Source organism: Saccostrea cucullata, unplaced genomic scaffold, assembly GCF_032062105.1.
Source record: "Saccostrea cucullata isolate Sc308-1 unplaced genomic scaffold, CSIRO_AGI_Scuc_v1 ctg446, whole genome shotgun sequence".
NCBI lineage: Eukaryota > Metazoa > Mollusca > Bivalvia > Ostreida > Ostreidae > Saccostrea > Saccostrea cuccullata.
Window position 1 is genome coordinate 398,699 of NW_026932574.1, and position 20,986 is coordinate 419,684.

Consider the following 20,986-nt stretch of genomic DNA (forward strand, 5'->3'; position numbering starts at 1 on the left):
CCTTGATGTAAAAGAATGGTGGAAAATTTCTTTAGAATGGAAATTTGGACGATAGGTCATAAGTCCATAAAACAAAGGTATAATTTGGAATCATGTACTAATTTGTTAACAGTAAATAATTTTGGTTTATATTTAAAAAAAGAAGGTAAAGAGAGTTCTTTCATTTATATAAGTATTTCATTGAATCTTGGCCACATTGAAGTAGATTCTCAGAAAATGGTACTTTATAGCACGTTCATTATCGAATCAAAGTGTGCCTTAACAATTTTATATGACGTTAAATTTTGAAAAAGAAGCATGTTGTTTGAAAAAAATCATCAAGTGTATGTCAAGTGTAACATTTTAATTGACACCAATCTTGAAGTAAACTCCTATATAAACCGTTCTCCCCAATCACAACTCACAGACAGCCAAGATGCATTTCCTTACCACTGTAAGTTGTTAGAAAGACATATTTTACATTCACAGATTAAATTTATATTTTTTATCTTGTGATAAATATGAACGTGACATTTTTTTTTTTAGAGTTTATGTTAATATACTATTTAAAACTTATTTCATTTTAAGATACTACATGTATTTAAAACTACATGTACTTTATTTCTAGGTTTTCATACTGGCGTGCACCCTATATCTTAATATTTCCGGCTTCTACACGTTCTATGCTTGCTGCATTGGATGCGGCGAAGAATGCCCATATCGGGGTTTGTAATTAAAAATATAAATAATTAATTGAATGATATTCTAAAATTAAAGTATTTATCAGGGTAGGTATGTTCATGTGGGACGTGCAGATGTGGAAGTCGTTTTTGTTCTTCAAGGGAAGCTTTAATTGCATCTAAATGAGATACGGCACGAGGTTTTCAATTGCGTATCAAAGTTCAATATTGTGATTTTTTATGGTCGATAAAATTGTCAAATATTTATCATTTGCCAAACTCTTCCTCTAAGAGTCAAGAGCATTACACTGGGAAAAAAAGCCGTATCTTCCAATCTCTGTTGAAATTAGGTCAGGAAATTATTAGAGAAATGATGATTCGGATGTCCGTGCTAGCTTTGCTCCTATTTGTATTGTTTTATTGACTTTGATGTTGAATACTGTTCGTTGTCTCCATATTCTTCTTCAACTGCTTGAATATCATCAAAAACGTGCAATTTTATATCAATGCTTAATTATCAACGCCCTGATTATTAAAGGCGAAATTTGAATGTGTTATGATGGTATATATTTTTTTAAAAGTGAAAATTGAAAAAAATTGTTTTGATTGAATATAAGAAACTACAGCTCTTAATTTGCATTTGATTAATTATACGTCATTAGATGAAAATTATTTAAGAATATCAAAAACGATATTAGTTAAAATTTTCGAAATTAAATTAATTTGAAAGAAATATTCAAAAACATTTCAGAATAGAAACGAAATACTAGAAAAACTATATTTTTATTGAAATAAAAAACCTGGTATTGAAATTTTAGGAAAAAAGTGACAACTTCCTAATTCAAACCTTTCTCGATTAAAATTATCCAGATCTCAACTTCCAATGTTCAAAGTGAAATTGTTTTTTTTTTCTTTTACCAATTTTAAAAAAATTAAAATGTTATAGTTGTGATACGGTTTTTAAAACAATGGAACATAATCTGACTTTTCCAAGCCTACTGTATCAGATGGAAGGTAATTTATTCATATTCTATTTTACATAAATTTAATTGAGATTGGATAAAATTCAGCAGGGAATGATACAAAATTGACAAGGTCTAATTGTAACGGGGGCCGTTACAGATGTTCCGTAACTGCTCCCCAACTCCCTTTTGGTGCCATATTCCATGGAAGCTTTATCAAAACAGACAAACTCTACGCATTTCAATCTTTAACAACGTTTTTTCAGAAGAATACCAAGTAAATTTAATTTTAGCATTACATTCGTGCGCATGTGAATGCATGTGAGTAATAAACATATCATCTTGTCTACAATATCAGTGTATTTAAACATACAAAATATTAAAGCATTTAACCCAAAAGTTTTAAAAATACGCTCATTAAAGTGTCATTTTAATTTTACTTATTTCACATGCACAGACGTGCATACATGTGCATGATGATCATACCTTCTTAAGCTTGTAGGAGTTCATTATGTTTAAGTTCTAAATCCCATCCTGATTGGTTGAAAAGCAAGGGAGTTATAGCCATTTAATGTTTTAGCCAATCAGATTGCAGCACACGTGCATGCACGTGTTTTCATGATATGGCTATATATCATGTTATAGGATATCCTAATGCATGACTATGTTTTAAATTTCAAAGTTTTTCGTAAAAAAAAAAACAAACAAAAAAAGATAATGAGGTTTTTGTTTCAACCAATCAGCACGAAGCTCACGTGCATGCGCTTGAGTTTAAGCTAATTTTACAGTGTCTTATTATCTACAGTATGAATTCATTTTTATTTAATAAGTTTCAAAGCATTTCATCAAAAATTGTAAAAGTTATAGGAATATTAAGTATATTAGTCATTTCACTCAAATTACGTGCATGCTTATGCGTGCAAAATGACCTTCGTTCCGCACACCTCAGTACACATCTATTAACCCTAAAAAGGTTTTAACTCAGTTAGGTGAACAGTTTCTGAGAACACTCGCGAAAAAAAAAGTTCCGGAGAAGAAATAAGAAGAAAAAAAGAATAACTAGAAAGTTTGCTATTGCAAGCAATAGCGTATGTCGCCCCAAACTGGACAAGACTTTCATTTTTTATCACTACAAAATACCCATTAGCTAAGCTTGGACAACTATCAACTCGTATCAGCACTTTCAGTACTTCGATTTAAAAATTAAAGTTAAAGAATTTTCACTTTTCCTCTGTTTCCATGCAAACTAATGACAATTTGCAATTTTCAAATCCAGTGAGCACAATTACAGATACTAATTATTGCATAAATAAAATTTAATGAAGAATGTTCAAGGAACCAGAGAAAACTTTCGCGGACAAAATTCGTCGCTGTTTGGAAGTTTCCATGGCAATGGTAGCCATTTGAAACTGAATAACCACACCCCAACACAACTACAACCAGTGATCTGCCTTTGAGGAATGTTTCAGGAAGATTGGCCCAGCCATCTCCGAGAAACAGTCCGTAGAACAAAAAAGATGCGCACAATCGCAATATGTCGCCCGACTTCGTTCGGGGCGACATAATAACTAGAAAGTCTGCTATTGCAAGGAACTGTGATCTTCCTTTGAGAAAAGTTTCAGGAAGATTTTCCCAGCCATCTCCGAGAAACAGTCTGTAGAACAAAAAGATGCGTACAATCGCAATATGTCGTCCGACTCGTTCGGGGCGACATAATAACTAGGAAGTCTGCTATTGCAAGCAATAGTGTATGTCGCCCCGAACTAGACAAGACTTTCATTTTTTCATCACTAAAACAATACCCATAAGTTAAGCTTGGACAAACATCAACTCGTATCAGTACTTTCAGTACTTTGATTTAAAAATCAAAGTTAAAGAATTTTCACTTTTCCCATGTTTCCATGCAAACTATTGACAATTTGAAATTTTTAAATCCAATGAACACAATTACATATACTAATCATTACATAAATAAAATTTAATGAAGAATGTTCAAGGGACCAGAGAGAACACTCGCGGACAAAATTCGTCGCTTTTTTCAAGTCTCCATGGCAACGGTATCCATTTTAAACTGAATGAACACACAACACAACTACAACCAGTGCTCGTCCTCTGAGGAAAGTTTCAGGAATATTGTCCCAGCCATCTCCGAGAAACAGCCTGGATAACAAAAAGATGCGTACAATCGCAATTTGTCGTCCGACTTCGTTCGGGGCGACATAATAATAAGATTGATTGATTGTATACTGTTTAACGTCCCTCTCCAGAATATTCCACTGATATAGAGACGTCACCATTGCCGGTGAAGGGCTGCAAATTTAGGCCTATGCTCGGCACTTACGGCCTTTGAGCAGGGAGGGATCTTTATCATGCCACACCTGCTGTGACGCGGGGCCTCGGTTTATACGGTTTATCCGAAGGACCGCCCCATTTAGTCGCCTATTACGACAAGCAAGGGGGTACTGTGATCCTATTCTTACCCGGATCCCCACGGGACCATAATAATAAGAAGAAACAGAGTAAAATCAATATGTTCCCCAACATCGTTTGGGGAACATAATAAGAATAATAACTAGAGCAAAGCTCGTTGCAAAGCAACGAGTAGGTCTCCGTCCTGTTTAACCGGAAATATCTTTCATTTTTAACAAAAATGAGAAATAACGCTCCAAAATGGTTCGAATCTTAAAAAGCTATGTTAATTAATGCAAAAATAAGCCATTTTTGCTACTTCCGGTTTGACCAGAAGTGAAGACGACGGACGGAAAATTAATTTTTATGCGCCGAGAGACATATGTTACCCCAAAACTTGTCAAGAACGGCAAAAATACGCGTTTTTCGACTAATTCCGGTTTGGCCGAAAGTGACGACGCTGTACGTATTTTGTCGACTCCAATAGATTTAGCTTGTCATTTTGAACAACTTTGCTTCTTTGATGTATTACAAATTCTCAATACGTTTTGCGATATAAGGAAAAAAATTTCGGCCCCTCTAGGCCCTTAATTTTAGGTACCAGCCCTTTTTACAAGATATCATTTGAAAGATATTGGAATTGTACACTTCTTTTGTTCTATAAGTTTTCACAAAATATTTCTAGGTAAAAAGGTATCGTAGTAAAGGTGTTAGAAATTTTGAAACTCACGATAGAATTTTTTTTCGGGCCATAGCGAGCGTCGGCGCTTCGTACTTCCGGTAGTTGTGATATACGAAATTCACTTCTCCAAAAGTTGCTATAGCATCACTGAAAATTTCATGCTTCTGTGTTTAGTGCTTTTTGAGAAAACTGCCGGACAAAGTGACCCTCTGAAAATCACTAAAACGCAGAAATCTCAAAACCGGAAGTGACGTCATCACAACAAAAAATATATATCTAGTTTTTTCCATGCTCTATCAGTCCTGAAAGTTTCGTGAAAATAGATCAAGCCGTTTTCGAGAACTTGCGTGCACAAAATCGGTAAAAAAAACTATAATAATAATTAGAGCAAAGCTCGTTGCAAAGCAACGAGTGGGTCTTCCGTCCTGTTTGACCGGAAGTTACTTTTATTTTTTACAAAAAAGAGTAATAATGCCGAAAAATGGTTTAAATCCTTTAAATCTATGTTAATTAATGCAGAAATAAGCCAGTTTTTGCTACTTCCGGTTTGACCGGAAGTGATGACGACGGACGGAAAATTAATTTTTAGTCTCCCAGTGACAGATGATACCCAAAATCTTGTCAAGAACAGCAAAAATATCCGTTTTCCGACTACTCCAATAGATGAAGATTGACATTTTAAACAACTTTGCTTCTTTGACGTATTACAAATTCTCAATACTTTTTGAGATATAAAAGAAAAACTTTCAATCCCGCTAGGCCCTTAATTTTAGGTGCCAGCCCTTTTTTTTATTTCATATCATTTGAAAGATCTTGAAATTATACACTTCTTTTGTTATACATGTTTTAACAAAATATTTCTAGGTAAAAAGTTATCGATGAAAAGGTGTCAAAATTTTTGAAATTCGTGATAGGACTATTTTTGGGCCATAACGAGCTTCCGTACAAAGCAATTTCGGTGAATATGAAGTAGTATTACGTTCCGCACAACTACAGTTATTGCTCTTTTATCACTGAAAATCTCAAATTTCTATCTTAAGCCGTTTTCGAGAAAACTCGCGGACAAACTAACCCTCTAAAATTCACTAGAATGCAAAAATCTCGGAACCGGAAGTGACGTCATCAAAATAAAAAATTAAATGTCTAGATTTTTTCATGTTTCATCAGCCCTGAAAGTTTCATGAAAATCGAGCAAGCCGTTTCGGAGAACTCGCGTGCACAAAATCGGTAAGAAAAAAAAAACTGGGAAAAAAACCAAAGAATAACAGAAAGTCTTCCGTTGGAAACCTTAATAAAAATAGTGGAAAAGAAACTTAAGAATAAAAAGAAGGTATTCCATCTTAATAAGAAGAAATAGAGTAAAGATATTATGTTCCCAAACTCCGTTATTAGCTATTTTTGTTAAATCAATATGATTGTCTGATATTTCCTTTTTATAAGTAGATTAAATTGATTCTTAAAAGTTTAATCCATAAATACGAGTAAATTGAAAAATATATATATATTTGAAGGAATATTACATTTCATATTTATAAATATATTGTAATAAATAAAGTAAACTTTACCTGAATCCTATTGCCAATCTATGACTCGTATCTACATGTATCAAAAACGTTAATTGACTGAACATTGATTATTTAGACTTAATTTTAACACAATTTAATAGTTTTTTTTAAACACATAGATGGTGCTCATGGGTATTATCTTGGAAGAACAAATATTAGGTGCTTCTCATACCTATTCAGAGGAAGACGAAGTGCACCCTCAAGGTTGTCATACACCCCCCGATCAACCAGTCATCGAATACAGGGGATACTATTATAAATTCCAAAGTAAGTGCATATTTGCGATGTCCTTTTGTAAAATAATCTTTATTTGGTCTTTAACCGGGTAATTAGTGTTGTTTACGTTATACCCTTTCTTGAGTTATTATACGTTCATTCTTATATATTATAGTCAGGGACCTATGTACTAATTAGTACTATGTAACTAGTAACTATATTTATAGGTTCCTGATATAATATTTATATTGATAAACATCGTGAAGCTTTTGTGAAAATGGTATCTAAATGCAGATTTATGATTCTAAATTTAAAATGCAGGTGATTTTACATGCATATATACTAGTCAAAAATTTTGTGACTTCTTTTCAAAAATAATGGTGAAAACAGAATTCTAATTAAAGTAATTCTAAAAAAGATAAAGAAAAAGTCAAATTTCGTTATAAAAAGAGGCGAAAGAAAAAACCAAATTAAATGTGGAAATCTTCTTTTAATTCAGCAAATTCGAAAGTGTCGATCGCGATCGCCAACAGTCGGTCAAGTGGAGGTTGCTCTTGGGAAATGGAGGAAGGCCCAGAGGGGTACAGTGAATTAAGCACCGACTGTATCGAGGGTTGTGCCAAAAATTACGTATGTAAGTTCGGAAACTACAGCTTGTTTAACAACTCTTACATGTTTGTCATCCGCCTGACAGACGTTCTGTGTAGAATAGGTACCACGTGTCCTAATTGGTGTAATGGAAGCTGTGACGATGTGGAATATGATGATAACATTTTAGGAAAAAAATAAAGATGTCTCTTGCATTAACAAAATTGAACATAAATCAAACATTTAAAATATCATTTGTGAATAACACCTTTTTCAATTAATTCAAATTGTAGAAAAAGATGTGTACGATTCACCAGCTTTCAATAAAAATTAAAAAAAAAAGTTTGTTTTCTTTGTTTTTCAAACGTGTGATTCAATTAAAGTATGTCACTCGTGAAATTTGTTTACCAAGAATTCTTTGAAAAGCTTACCGACTTTTATGAGATAAAATTTAATTTCGGCACACAAACGAGAGAAAAAATGAGAAAACACCAAAATGAGAGAGAGAAAAGAAAATATTAGAGAAAAAATTGGTGCTACTGTCACAGATGAAAATGTACCATCGTTCATACTGACAATTACTTTGGATATTTTCAATTCAAAAATCTCTCGTCTGTGTCTCACCCCTGACCTAGTAAATATAAATAGTTTTCGTAAGATTACTATTGCTAGTTCATGAACTTTTATTACTAGTCTGAAAAATATTTATTGGTCTCGGACTTACAAACATTAGGTATCTTTGAACCCTGCGTTAATATTTTAATAAGCGATCAACCATTCTTTTAGATATAAAAGTGACAAAAGTTATATATGGAACACTGTACTGTTCAATAGGTAACTCCCTTATGATCAAATGAAACCGGAAATCCTAAAAAGGAGTATATAGATATGACTTAAACAGATGTCCGAGAACATTAAGAAATTGAATTACCTATAAGTAATTATTCGATATTTAGCAAAAGAAGTCTATCCTGTTTGTAATAGGAAAATTCATACAAACAATTTCCTGTCGTGAACACAGAAAATAAAACTATATATACATTATACAGATATTCGTCTGCAATGAAACAAATACTAGTAGATGAAAACTAACATCATGATTAGTTAATTTAATTTCTTTAATTGAATAGGGGTGGAAATATTCAACTTTAAATTTGAACTTGATTTACAAATACACTGTAGTTAATTTTAAATAATGTTCTGAATTATTTTACAGATATCAATAATATTTAGATAAAAAAGAATAACTGTCTGGGATTTTTTCACCAAAATTAAAATAAGACTGTTTCTAAATTAAAAAGTATAACAAACAGACATTTTCACACAACTGAAGCCTCCCCGAGAGCGAGAACAATAGGAACAGTAATTATCAGTAAATGTCAGCACCTGTCTAAGTTTTTCAGCAGGGACAGTAAACGGGTAAGTAATTGTCTAAGTTTATCAGCACCGACTAATATTTTCAGCAATTTTCTAAGCTTATCAGCACCGGCAGTAAAAAAGTCAGTTATTGTCTAAGTTTTACAGTAAAGACAGCACATTGTCAGTAATTTTCTAAGTTTGTCAGAAAAAAATGGGAATGTCATTGCGTTTCTGACTAAGTTGTGTAACGTTTTCGCCTATAACAAGTTTTTTTTTTCACAATAAAAATAAATTATTGTGGGTCTCTTATTTCTAAATTTTACCCTTTAACTCTTAATGAAAAGTAAGGTTGTAAATCTATAAAATTTTTATGGTGAAAACAATGAATAACAAATAAAAATAAAACAATTATCAGTTAAGCAATAATAAATTATGGGTCACCCGAGAATAAAAGGGCATTCGGTTCTAATGGGTCACCCGGATGAATTTATAAATAGTAAATCAATTTGGTATGAGTCTGCAGGGGGCATGAAAATCAAGCTTTGTAAATAAAATGGGTCTTAAAGCCTTAAATAATATTTACCATCCTTTCTGGATCCGGGTTATCCATAACTTCCAGCAAAATCCAGTAGTAAATAATCATAGGTAAAGTTCTAAGACGAAATTACTATTCTGTTTGGGTTGGGGACGAAAAGTGACCGTTGGGTCTAAAAACGTTGTATATATATACCTCTTGATCACTAGGGCCGAATGTGTCCTCTAGCGAATTATGCAGTACCGCTCAGTTTAGCGCCATATTTGGAGGAGATGAACGCTCGGCCTAACGTAAAAGGGTGTGTTATAGGGGGATAATGGTAGTGAATTGTAAAGAAAAGACTTAAGAATTGATGCCATAGATAATTAAGGTAAGAATTCGGGATTACGGGTCTTGCACATATAATTATGTGCATAATTCAAATGTTTACGTAGAGCAATTCGGGTAACCCTACCATAATACATACAAACATGTTTACACAATATCATTATCGATAGTATGTTGATATTTCCACATGGGACAAATAAAGAAATGATATAATACAATATTAATTACACAATATTTAATAATCGGGACAAATAAAACCTGACTGGGGTAGTAAAAACGTAACAGTAATGTATGCATCTTACTGAACTACGGTACAATTAATTTGACATTTCTGCACTTAAATATTAACTCTTTCATTTATCAATTTAACGTTTTTCATATTTCATCAAAATGTTATCATGACAATAAATGCAATCTTATTTAGCATAAAATAGTTTGATTAAGATTTATCATTGAACAAATCTTGCAAATATATGCGCATAAATTATTTTTGACCTGTTTACACTATAAAAGTAACATATTTGGGGTATTAAAAATCTAAATAAACATTAAAATATTTTTTGTATCAAACTTTTAACAACTTATTTCTGATTAGTCACAAGTATCAACGAAAAAAAAAGTGGGGTCATAGATGCAAATTTTGAAATATTGGTCAAAATATTTTCGACAAAAAAAAAAAAAAAAAAATGTGTAGATTTGCAGAATTTTTTGTAAAATATTCTTTCGACACAAGAAATAGTCTATCATAAATCTTGCTTATTTATGAAATTTTTAGCAATGTGTTCAATGAATATTGATCAATTCAGATTGTTTAATTGAAATATGTTATAAAAATAGTTTTGAAGTAAGAGGTTCTGTCTGAAATTTTCTAAAAAGTTGACAATGCAAGTGATATACCTTAAAGTTATATTACATATTACAGGAATCTGAACAATCTTGTGTAATGTCGGTATCTGGTTAATTTATGGGAAATATTACCTATCTTTGGGTCCTTTTTGGCAGACTTGTATCACACCAATTATAAGATTTTCATTTGTTTACTGGTCGAGACATTAGAATGTTCCATTGACCTGATTAGTACATAGGGCTTATGGTTGGTACGGTGATCAACAGTGGATATTCACTCTTCCTACGCATCTGATGCCATATCTGGAGTATGCGTTCCAGTCCATAGACGCTTGCGTTTATTATTGTCACTGAATCTCAGCTGGTCTGAATATATTGACGGTGTTGTAAACAATGCTCATAAAAAATTTGGGCTTTAAAAAAACTAAAGTTTAAATTGAGTAGAAATAACCTTTCAAAATTGTACACTACATTTATTAGACCAATGCTTGAATACGCTTTTGCTGTATGGATGGTTGCTCTGAACAAGATTCTTAAGAGCTGGAAAAAGTTCAACTAGCTGCGACTAGAATTGTCACCGGACTTTTGTATTTTTGCATCTTCTGAAACATTTTATTAAGAAACTGGTTGGGAAACTTTAAAATTTCGCAGCACAGTTAAGGTTACAGTAAGGAGGCGGGGCCTAATTTGTACTGGAAATGTTTACTATACGACGTCAAACAAAATATAGAGTCTACAAAATACTACTAAATATACTACTAAAAATATTTGCTATTTTAAACTGCTGGATAGTTGTATACCACATTAAAACTCACTATTATATGCAGTTTTTGTCGTTTGTTAAATCCCACACAACAGTATATAAACGATGCATCAATCGCAATGCACTTGACAATGTGACGTCATCTCGCAAAATGACGTAGTTTGTACACTGTGAGAAGCTGATCAAGTCACATTTGAAAAACATTTTTTGTTCTCAAATAAAATATTATTTGCAGTTAAATAAAAGGCCGTTAACTTGGATGTGATGTCTATTTTAGTATTTTATTTAAAAAGTGTCCGTATATTCTCCAGACAAGTGATACTGTCGTGTGTTTGTATGCAGATTCATTGAAGAAGTAATGGAAGGGCCCTACAATAAACTGACTTATTGCAAGGGCATACTCTCAATTTATCTTTTCAAGTTTTTACACATAAACTCAAGAAGCATTAAGATATTTGAAAAGTGCTGCGAACCTCATGAAATCTTGCAAATAAATTAATTACAGCTACATGTATATTTAATGTAGTTGACCAGCAAAATATTCAACCTGAATTTTAGCAATTAAAAAAGGGAATTAGTGTTGATAAGGATTATAAATTAAACCAAGATCTTTAACTTAGTTATGCCCTTGCAATATTGGAATTTATAGATGACCTCTAAACTGCATTATAATTGCTAAAATCATGTGACGTCGACATCACGTGACAAGTCTAAATAAAAATCTAAATGTCCCCAACATGTAGATTTGAACCACATTACATTTTTTTGATATCAGCGAAGTCCTAAAAAGAATCGCCCATCCTAATAAAGTATATATATTTTTTATCTTAAAAAATCGCCAGTACTGCGTTAGGCGTTATGTTGTGCAAAAATGTCTACTATGTTCAAAATACATAAAGAGACTGTCCCTGAATATCGGAATGATATTGTACCTAACAAGCATGAAAATGTATCAAAAGCATGAAAATGTATCAAAATACAATACCCGCAACAAAGAGCAATTTATTATTCCAAGATGTAGATTAGAGCTATTTAAGAAGTCTTTTATGTTCCTCTGTTATTAATGAAAGACCGAAGCCAAGTCAACTGAGCTAGTTTTTTGATGGATTAAAAATAAAATAATAACAGTAGAGAAAGTGAAAAAATGTCATTTATTGAAGTAAATGACACAAAACAAAAATATAAACATATTATGAGGGGGTCAGACAAGACAAGAAAAAACTCGAAAGAATACAAAAGTCTTTGGTACCATATGCAATCTGACCCCCTAAAATTACATATTGCATAAAGCAGGCACTGATATGCCTGTCATCAAAAAAGGGTGGGATAAAAGAAATCAAACGCCAAACAAACAAGTATGAACACTAATACATGGACATATAATTATAGCAAATATAATATAAGACGGTGGAAGAAAGGGGGATGGATGGAGGGTTCTTTCGACAAAAATTTTCCCTTGCAAATCAGCGTGCCTTCTCCTTTGGTAATTAAACACAAAGATCACGTGATTGGGAGAAGGCACGCTGATTGGCTTTTAATTAAGACAATTGTGTCATTGATTAAAAATAGGCAATTGATCCCGATCTAAATAGTTTTAAAACACCAAACAACTTTACAATTACCAAATAAAAACATACTAGATTAGAAATAAATTATAACAAAGAAAACAATTACAATTCCTTTAACTCTGTCACATAAAGGATATTATTATTGTAATAATAATAACTTATTTATGTTCCTCTGTTATTAATGAAAGACCGAAGCCAAGTCAACTGAGCTAGTTTTTTGATGGATTAAAAATAAAATAACAACAGTAGTGAAAGTGAAAAAATGTCATTTGTTGAAGTAAATGACGCAAAACAAAAATATAAACATATTATGAGGGGGTCAGACAAGACTAGAAAAAACTCGAAAGAATATAAAAGTCTTTTGTGTCAGACGCCGTGAAACAATGGAACCAATTAAAAATAGAAACAAAGAAGCCATTTCAATTAATTCCTTCCGTAAAAACTAAATAGCTTGTACAAAAATTATCAATCCGCCAACGTATTTTTCTTTTGGTAAACGTTACACAAACATACTTTATGCTAAACTAAGACACAACTGCTTACTTAATTATGATCTATATAAACGCAATATTATCAACAGTCCTCTTTGTTCATGTGGAAAGTATGAAGACGTTTACCATTACTTTTTGCTTGTAAAAAGTATGCAAATGCTAGAAACAATCTTTTTAACTACCTGTTCATGCTTGAAGAATTGGTAGCAATTGACACTAACCTGTTATTATGGGGTGATAGAGATTAGCCTGTATCAACTAATTATAATATTTTTGCTTCTGTCCATAGATTTATTACTGAAACATGTAGATTTTAAATTTACTTGTTCTTAACTTATATCACTTGAAAATGTTATAGATATTATATTTTAATGTATTATTTGCATGACATATTTTTACATTTATAGAGAAGAACTAGTAAGTTGTAAGAACTTGATTCTAATCCATTTGATTCTTTCAATAAAATATGTTCAAAACAACTGGTTTGTATTGATTGTGGATATTTTGAGCTCGATCACATTCGCTTTTTCACTTATCTTATGAAGTAATGTTTTTATGCAAATCATACCTCGAAGAAGGATGTCTGAAAATTTGCAATTTCTGTACGATGTTTGAAAATGGTCTGACAAAGTATGGTAATTATTCGCCGAATCAGGAGAGTCGATTTAATTTCCCACTTATTCGAATTGAACAGAATACTGTTCTATTTGAGAGCGTAATTGCTGTGCTTAAATGTAAAATGTTATATTAAGAAACTGCTCAAATGAATTTTAAATTTTTTATTGAAACTGAGGTTTTTATTTAATGGAAGAGCATTAATTCAAGGACAGGTGATGCAAATAAAATATGGATACCTGGATTGGTATATTTTCTGGGCTTATTTTTGTTGTAAATGATGAAAATACTAATTTAAGAAATATTAAGAAATTAACCTTCTATGACGTACAAAAATATTTCTGCAACCATCCTTATTGAGGATAAATGTGACACAAGATTTTTACTTAATAGATATTTGAGATATCTCTTTAAAACTATGGTATAAGGTAGTCCCATCTTCAGCATCTGAAAATCAGACAGTAATTGAAAATGCTCACAATGATGTATTCCTTGATATTCAAAGTTATTAATAATGATTGCACAAAATTTTCATTAGAAATAATATTATGTTATACATCATGAAAATAAAAATAATACCGTATCCTTGGGTATATTCTGTAAAATAAGGGCGAAAAAAGGGACCAAGCTACAATACTTAAGTGGAATACGCCTTTGCTTCTGTATTTATTCCATATCCAGGATAAATCCCTTCTAATTCTATATTAGTTTTAATTCATTGGATTTTTTTTTTATATATTGGTGTTTTATTTCATATAGTTTTAAAACTTTGAAAGAATTTATTATATATTCTTTATTCAATAGATGTTTGTTTTCTGTAAATGTATTTATATGTTGATATGTTGATCTTACTAGAAATTCTAGTTTTCCAGACATAAAATTGTTTATACATGTACTATTTTCGCTATTTTCCCACCCATATTGCTACTGAGGACTCTGCCAATTGCAAATGCCATAGGCTCTACTTGAATTCATTTTCTGTAATTGATATTTGTTCCCCTATTTACTAAAATTACTTTTTTAAAAAAAAAATTGAAATTGAATGGCTTTATATAGATTTTATGTTTATATGGCAAGGCCGATTTTCATACTATAATCTAGAAAATCTGTTAAAATCTTACCGGCCACTAAATTTCAGAAATGATTATTTTCGTGGACTTGCAGATTTAATTATCATTTGATTTTTTTATGTATCAGAAAACAATAACACTAATTTCAAGTGTTTCGTTATACAGACGTTCAAGTTTACATCTGTAAATCATGCAAAGGTTGAAACACTCAGTTTATGTTCCAAAATAAAGCATGAAAAAGAATAAACTTTTTTTAAAAAAAGTTGTGTTAGGTTTCAAACAAGAAATGTAGTCAACAATACATCTTAAACCTATAAATTTTATATGTAAAATAAGAATACAATCTTTCTATTCTATTCTTTCTAATCTTTCTCACTATTAGAGCTAAATCCGATCATTATAAGTTTCTATTTGATATCTATTTTCAAAAGAAATCTTCATGTCAAAAATAAGAAATTGCATACCTTGTTCCGTACGAGCTGTTCTTAATAAACAAAACAGAATGAATATATATTTAAAAAAATATCAAAGAGTTTTGATAGTTGTATTGGCATTTTGTGCTCAACAAATAAGTACACGGACTAAACATCCTTAAATTTTCTTTTCTTGCAGCACGCGGGAGGCATAAAATTTGAAACGTATTGTATAAAGTCATTTTAGAGATCAAAAGATAGTTTTATTTCAGAATATTTACATTTCCAATGTCTTTGTTCGAGATAAAATTACAAATTGTAAATGTAATTTATTTCCCCATCAATGCAGCGGTTCCAAAAAACCACGTGTAGGGCGGAACAAACAGCTACACAGAAGCAGGGCTTGGAGCACGTGGATTGTCGGAATCAAAGCATGTAAATATAAGGAATAACTGTCAGATCATTCGATTTCATGACGATGATTAATCGAATGGCTTGCGTGATAATTTTATGTATAAACGCCTTCGGCGTTCATGCAAATTATCACGCAAGCCAATCGATTGATCACATCATGAAATCGAAAAATAAGACAGTTATTTCTTAAATATTTTACATGCGTCAATATTTACAAAGTAAGGTAAGTCAAGCTCCATTGATGACTGCAGTTAAAACAGAGTTTTGGAACTTTTCAGTCTTTTCTTTTGCTTGTATATTTTAACTAATATTCTTTAATTTGATTTTAATAAAGATCTGAAGTCTTGAGAAGATTTTCATCTTTGGATTAATAAAATTCCTTTTGTGTATTTCGTTCGTGCTGCTTTTCAAGTATAAAATGTGCCTCTGACTCAAGATGATTTGATATAGATAGGCAGATAGATGGAGCTAACATTGTAAGATTGATATTTTTGGACAAGGCCATGTATTGTTCATTTATTTCGAACCTATTGTAAATAGCGTATTCGTGTCATACAAAATAGAAATGGATATAGGAAAGCATTACAGTTAAAACATTTTTACAACGAAATAAACAATAAAGCTAAATTTAAAAAAAATAACAGGATTTTAATCCAAAGTATTTATGGTTAAAGATTTAATGAAGAATCTAACAGAATTTCCTATTTAGCATTAAAACGTTATTTATCAAGTATAATAGTAGTGTTAAAAAAGCCAGACAACTACGTTTTGTAAATTATACAAAAAAATGGCTTTCTCATTATCGCAGTGAGATTCAAGATATCCTGTTGACAACAGATTTAGTTTTTACAATACTTACTAATATTTAATGTCCTTACTTAAAGCATGGATGCATTCCTGCAATTAAAATTGAAAAAATCCTTTTGTAAGTTTATTTTGTAGCAATTTTGCATGTCCCTTTAAAACGTAAAAAGTAAAATGTAACGTTACAATAAGACTATGGAGACAAATGAAAAAAAAACAACTACAATTTTGATTCAAATATTCATTATTTTCCAAGAAATATATGAAAACCCATATAATTATTACAAACTTTTTTTCTTTTCGCAAATGATTTCAAAGTTCTTATATGTAAAGTATCATGAACAACAAGTAGAATTATTATTACTATTAGATTTTTTTATTCAAAAATATTTTCTACAAGGAAAACTACTGCTAAATGTTGCATTTTTTTCTAACAAGCAAATACCAAAGTGGAATAATCTTACATAATAAGGAACTTTATTTCTTTTTCGATTAAGAATTTGATAGGTATTAGGTATGGTTTTCATATTATTATTTTCATATACACCTCATATTTTTCTTTTAAATTGTGATAAATCTACTTACCTTTGAGTGATAATTTATTAATCTATCATGATCCAACGTAATTTTTTTTTTAAAGTAAAGCTTTATACTTACTTGAAACTTTTTTTCAATGAAAACTAATACTTCATTTTCTCCTTGATATAAAAAAAAATGCCGGAAAATGTATTAAAAGAGGAAATTTATTCATAGTTCATAAGTCCAAAATACAAAGGTATAATTTGAAATCAAGTGCTAATTTGTTAATACAATGTAGTAAATAGTTGTGGTTTATATTATTAAAATAAAAACATGTAAATTCTAACAATAAAGAGAGTTCTTTCTTTTATGTAAGTATTTCACTGAATCCTGGCCTCATTCAAGTAGATTCTCAGAAGATGGTACTTTATATGACGTTCATTATCGATGAAAGGGTGCCTTAACAACTTTATATGACGTTCATTATCGGATCAAACGGTGTCTCAACGACTTTATAAGATAATTATGTTAAAGAAGGATGTTGTTTGAAAAAAATCATTAAGTATATGTCACGTGGAAGCACTTTGAATGATTCCAATCTTGAAGTAAAATCCTATATAAACCGTTCTCCCCAGTCACAACTCACAGACAGTCAAGATGCATTTCCTTACCACTGTAAGTTGTTAGATAGATATATTGTACATTCACAGATTAAATCTATATTTTTTATCTTGTAATAAATTTGAATGTGACATTTTAGAGTATATGTTAATATATACTATTTAAAACTTATTTCATTTTAAGATACTTTTTAAAGCTAAAAATTTTATTTCCAGGTTTTCATACTGGCGTGTGCGCTATTTCTTAATGTTTCCGGCTTCTATTATAATACGTTGTTTGGAAGCGACGAAGAATGCCCAAAAAGGGGTTTGTAATAAAATAATATAAATAAATTAACTGAATAATATTTAAAAATTAAAGTGATAATCAGGATAGGTATGTACATGTAAGACTTGCAGATTTAGAAGTCGTTTTTGTTTTTAAAGGGAAGCTTAAGTTTCATCTAAATGAGATAGGGCAAGAGGTTTTCAAGTGCGATGTATCATAGTGCAATATTGTAATTTTCTATGGTCGTCAAAAATTGTCGAATATTTATCGTTTCGCAGACTTTTCTTCTAATATTTTCAGTACACTTGGGAAAAAAAGCCGTATGTCCCAACCTCTGTTGAAATTAGGCCAGCAAATTATTTTTCTAAAAACAAATGTCGTCAAAACCTTGAAATTTTTATGAATGGTTATCTAGTCACGCTCTTCATAATGAATGGCAAAATCTTATATATATATATATATATATATATATATATATATATATATATATATATATATATATATATATATATATATATATATATATATATATATTCAGTTAATTGAAAAAAAATGTTTTGATTAAAATAAAGAAACTACAGCTCTGAATTTGCATTTGATTAATTATAAGTAATGTAATGAAAAATATTTATAAATATCAAAAAGGACATTAGTTAATATTTTCGAAATTTGGATTAAATTTAAATGAAATGTTCAAAAACATTAATTTTCATTATAGAAACGAAATACCAGGACAGCTATATTTTTATTGAAAGAAATTACCCGGTAGGGAAATTTAAGAAAAAGGTGACACCTTTCTAACTCAAACCTTTCTCGCTGAAAAATATCCTGATTTCGAATTTAAATGTCCAAAGTGAAATGTCTTTTTTTCTGTCACCAATTTTGAAAAAAATATAATGCTAAAGTTGTGAATAGGTTTTTATATCAACTGAACATAATCTAACTTTTTCTAGGCTACTGTTTCAGATTGAAAGTAATGTATTACACTGTAATATTATATTTTACATAAATTTAATTGGGATTGTTTTAAACTCAGCAGGGAATGATACGAAATTGATAACGAGCTATTTTTGTTAAATTAATATGATTGTCTTTCTATAAGTAGATTGATTTTTTGAATGTTTAATCCATAAATTTGAAAAAAGTATATGTGAACGATGTTGCCAATCTATTATTATCTATCAAAAACAGTAATTGACAGAAAATTTCTTTTTTTGAAATTAAAGCAATTTTAATTATTATTTTTTTAAAGAGATGATGATATACATGTAGAACATCTGTTGATCTTTTAGTGTTAAACTATTCGTTTATATCAAAACAAATAAATTAAACAATCATTAAATGCACTTTTGTGTGATAACCTTTTTCGTGAGCACTGGAACGTTGGTTAAAGAGAAAAAGTAAAATAAAAGTTATTGCGTGGTTTTTAATCATAAATAGAGATGTACGCCAGAAGAATGAACGAACTACTGGTTCACTTTAACATAGATTATTTAGACTTATTTTTAATACTATTTTGTAATTTTTTTTAAACTAAAAGATGGTGCTCATCAGTATTATTTTGGATATACAAATCTTGGATGCCTCGTACACCATTTTCACATCGGAAAACGAAGTGCCCCCTCAAGGTGGACGTATCCCACCCACCGATTCATCGAATACAAGGGATACTTTTATGATTTCCAAAGTAAGTGTGCATTTACTATGTCCATTTGTTCAAAAAATTATTATGTCTTAAACAGATTATCTAGTGTTGTTAAAGTAATGTCCTTTTTGAGTAATTTCGATCGTTTTTTTTCATTTATATATATAGTCAGGGACCTATGTACTAATTTGTACTAGTATATAGGTCCCTGATATTTTGTTTAAAATGATAAACCTCGTGATACTTTTGTCCCTGATATTTTGTTTAAAATGATAAACCTCGTGATACTTTTGTCAAAATGGTATCTAAATGCAGATTTATGATTATGAGTTTAAAAGTAATTTTACATGCATATATACTAGTTATGTATTTTGTGAGAACTTTTCAAAAAATGATTGTGAAAACAGAAATCTAATTCGAACATTTTTCAGAAATATAAAGAAAACTCAAAATTTCGTTTATGAAAAGAATTGAAAATAAAAATTAAACTAATTGTGAGTTTCTCTTTTAATTCAGTGAATTCGAAAGTATCGATTGCTAAGAGTCGGTTAAGTGGAGATGAATGCTCTGGGGCAAAAGAAGCATCCCCAGCGGGGTACAGTGAACTAAGCACCGACTGTATTGAGGGTTGTGCCAAAAATTACGCGTGTAAGTTCGGTAACTACAGCGCTCTGTTTAACAACTGTCACCATTTTGCCAACCACCTGTCAGAAGTTCTGTGTAGAAAAGGTACCACGTGTCCTGACTGGTGTAAAGGAAGCTGTGACGATGTGGAATATTATTAACGTTTCAGGAAAAAACGAAATAGCATTTACAAAATCGAATATAAATCGAAACATTTAAAAGCTCACTTGTGAATTACACCTTTTTCATTTTAGTACAAATTGTAAAAAAAAGAGTTTTACGATTTGCCAATTATCAAGAAAAAATAAAAGAAAGTTTGTCTTCTCTGTCTTTCAAACGTTTGATTCCATTAAGGTATGTCACTTGTGAAATTTGTTTACCAAAAATTTTTTGAGAAGTTTATTTTTGGATTAATACTCATAAAGTATGATTCAAAATCGCAGAGAAAATAGGTGGTTAGTGTGCATGTTACTGAACTACGGTACAATTAAGTTGGCCTTTTTACACTTAAATATTAACTATTTCATTAATCAATTTAATCTTTTTCATATTTCACCAGATGTAACTATGGCAATAAATACGATTTTATTTAACGTAAAATAATATTTATTACTGAACAATCTTTTTTTCAAATGTATGCGCGTAAATTATTTTTGACCTGTTTGCACCAAAAGTTGACATATTTGGGGTGTTAAAAATATAACTTGACATTTTAATATTCTCTTGTATAAAACTTTTTACGACTTAAGTGCTGATCAGTCACAAGTCGAAAGAAAATTTATTGTACATTTCGTGATTGAAAAACATTCATATTGTTTAACATTTTTTCTTTTCCATCATTATCAACTTAGAAATATTCTAAAACAAGTTGCACCGTGACAGAAATATGTAGACAAAATATCACCTCGCTCTGTGATTCGGTCGCGCTATGACCTCTAACCCTCAAATAAAATTCATACAGAATTGAACATATTTTCTCTTCAATAAGTTCATACAAGAAAGACATTTGTACGGAAGCCCATTT

At 30.6% G+C, this 20,986-nt stretch overlaps 1 protein-coding gene across 1 annotated transcript; it reads left to right on the forward strand.

The window, feature by feature from the left end:
• Window positions 1-415: 415 nt before the first annotated feature.
• On the forward strand, window positions 416-20,249 carry LOC134235455 (uncharacterized). The gene is made up of 4 exons (XM_062717590.1): window positions 416-433; window positions 17,642-17,732; window positions 19,234-19,380; window positions 19,855-20,249. Exons 1-4 carry the CDS (start codon window positions 416-418, stop codon window positions 20,121-20,123), a joined length of 525 nt encoding a protein of 174 aa, XP_062573574.1. The 3' UTR covers window positions 20,124-20,249.
• The last annotated feature ends 737 nt before the right edge of the window (window positions 20,250-20,986 follow it).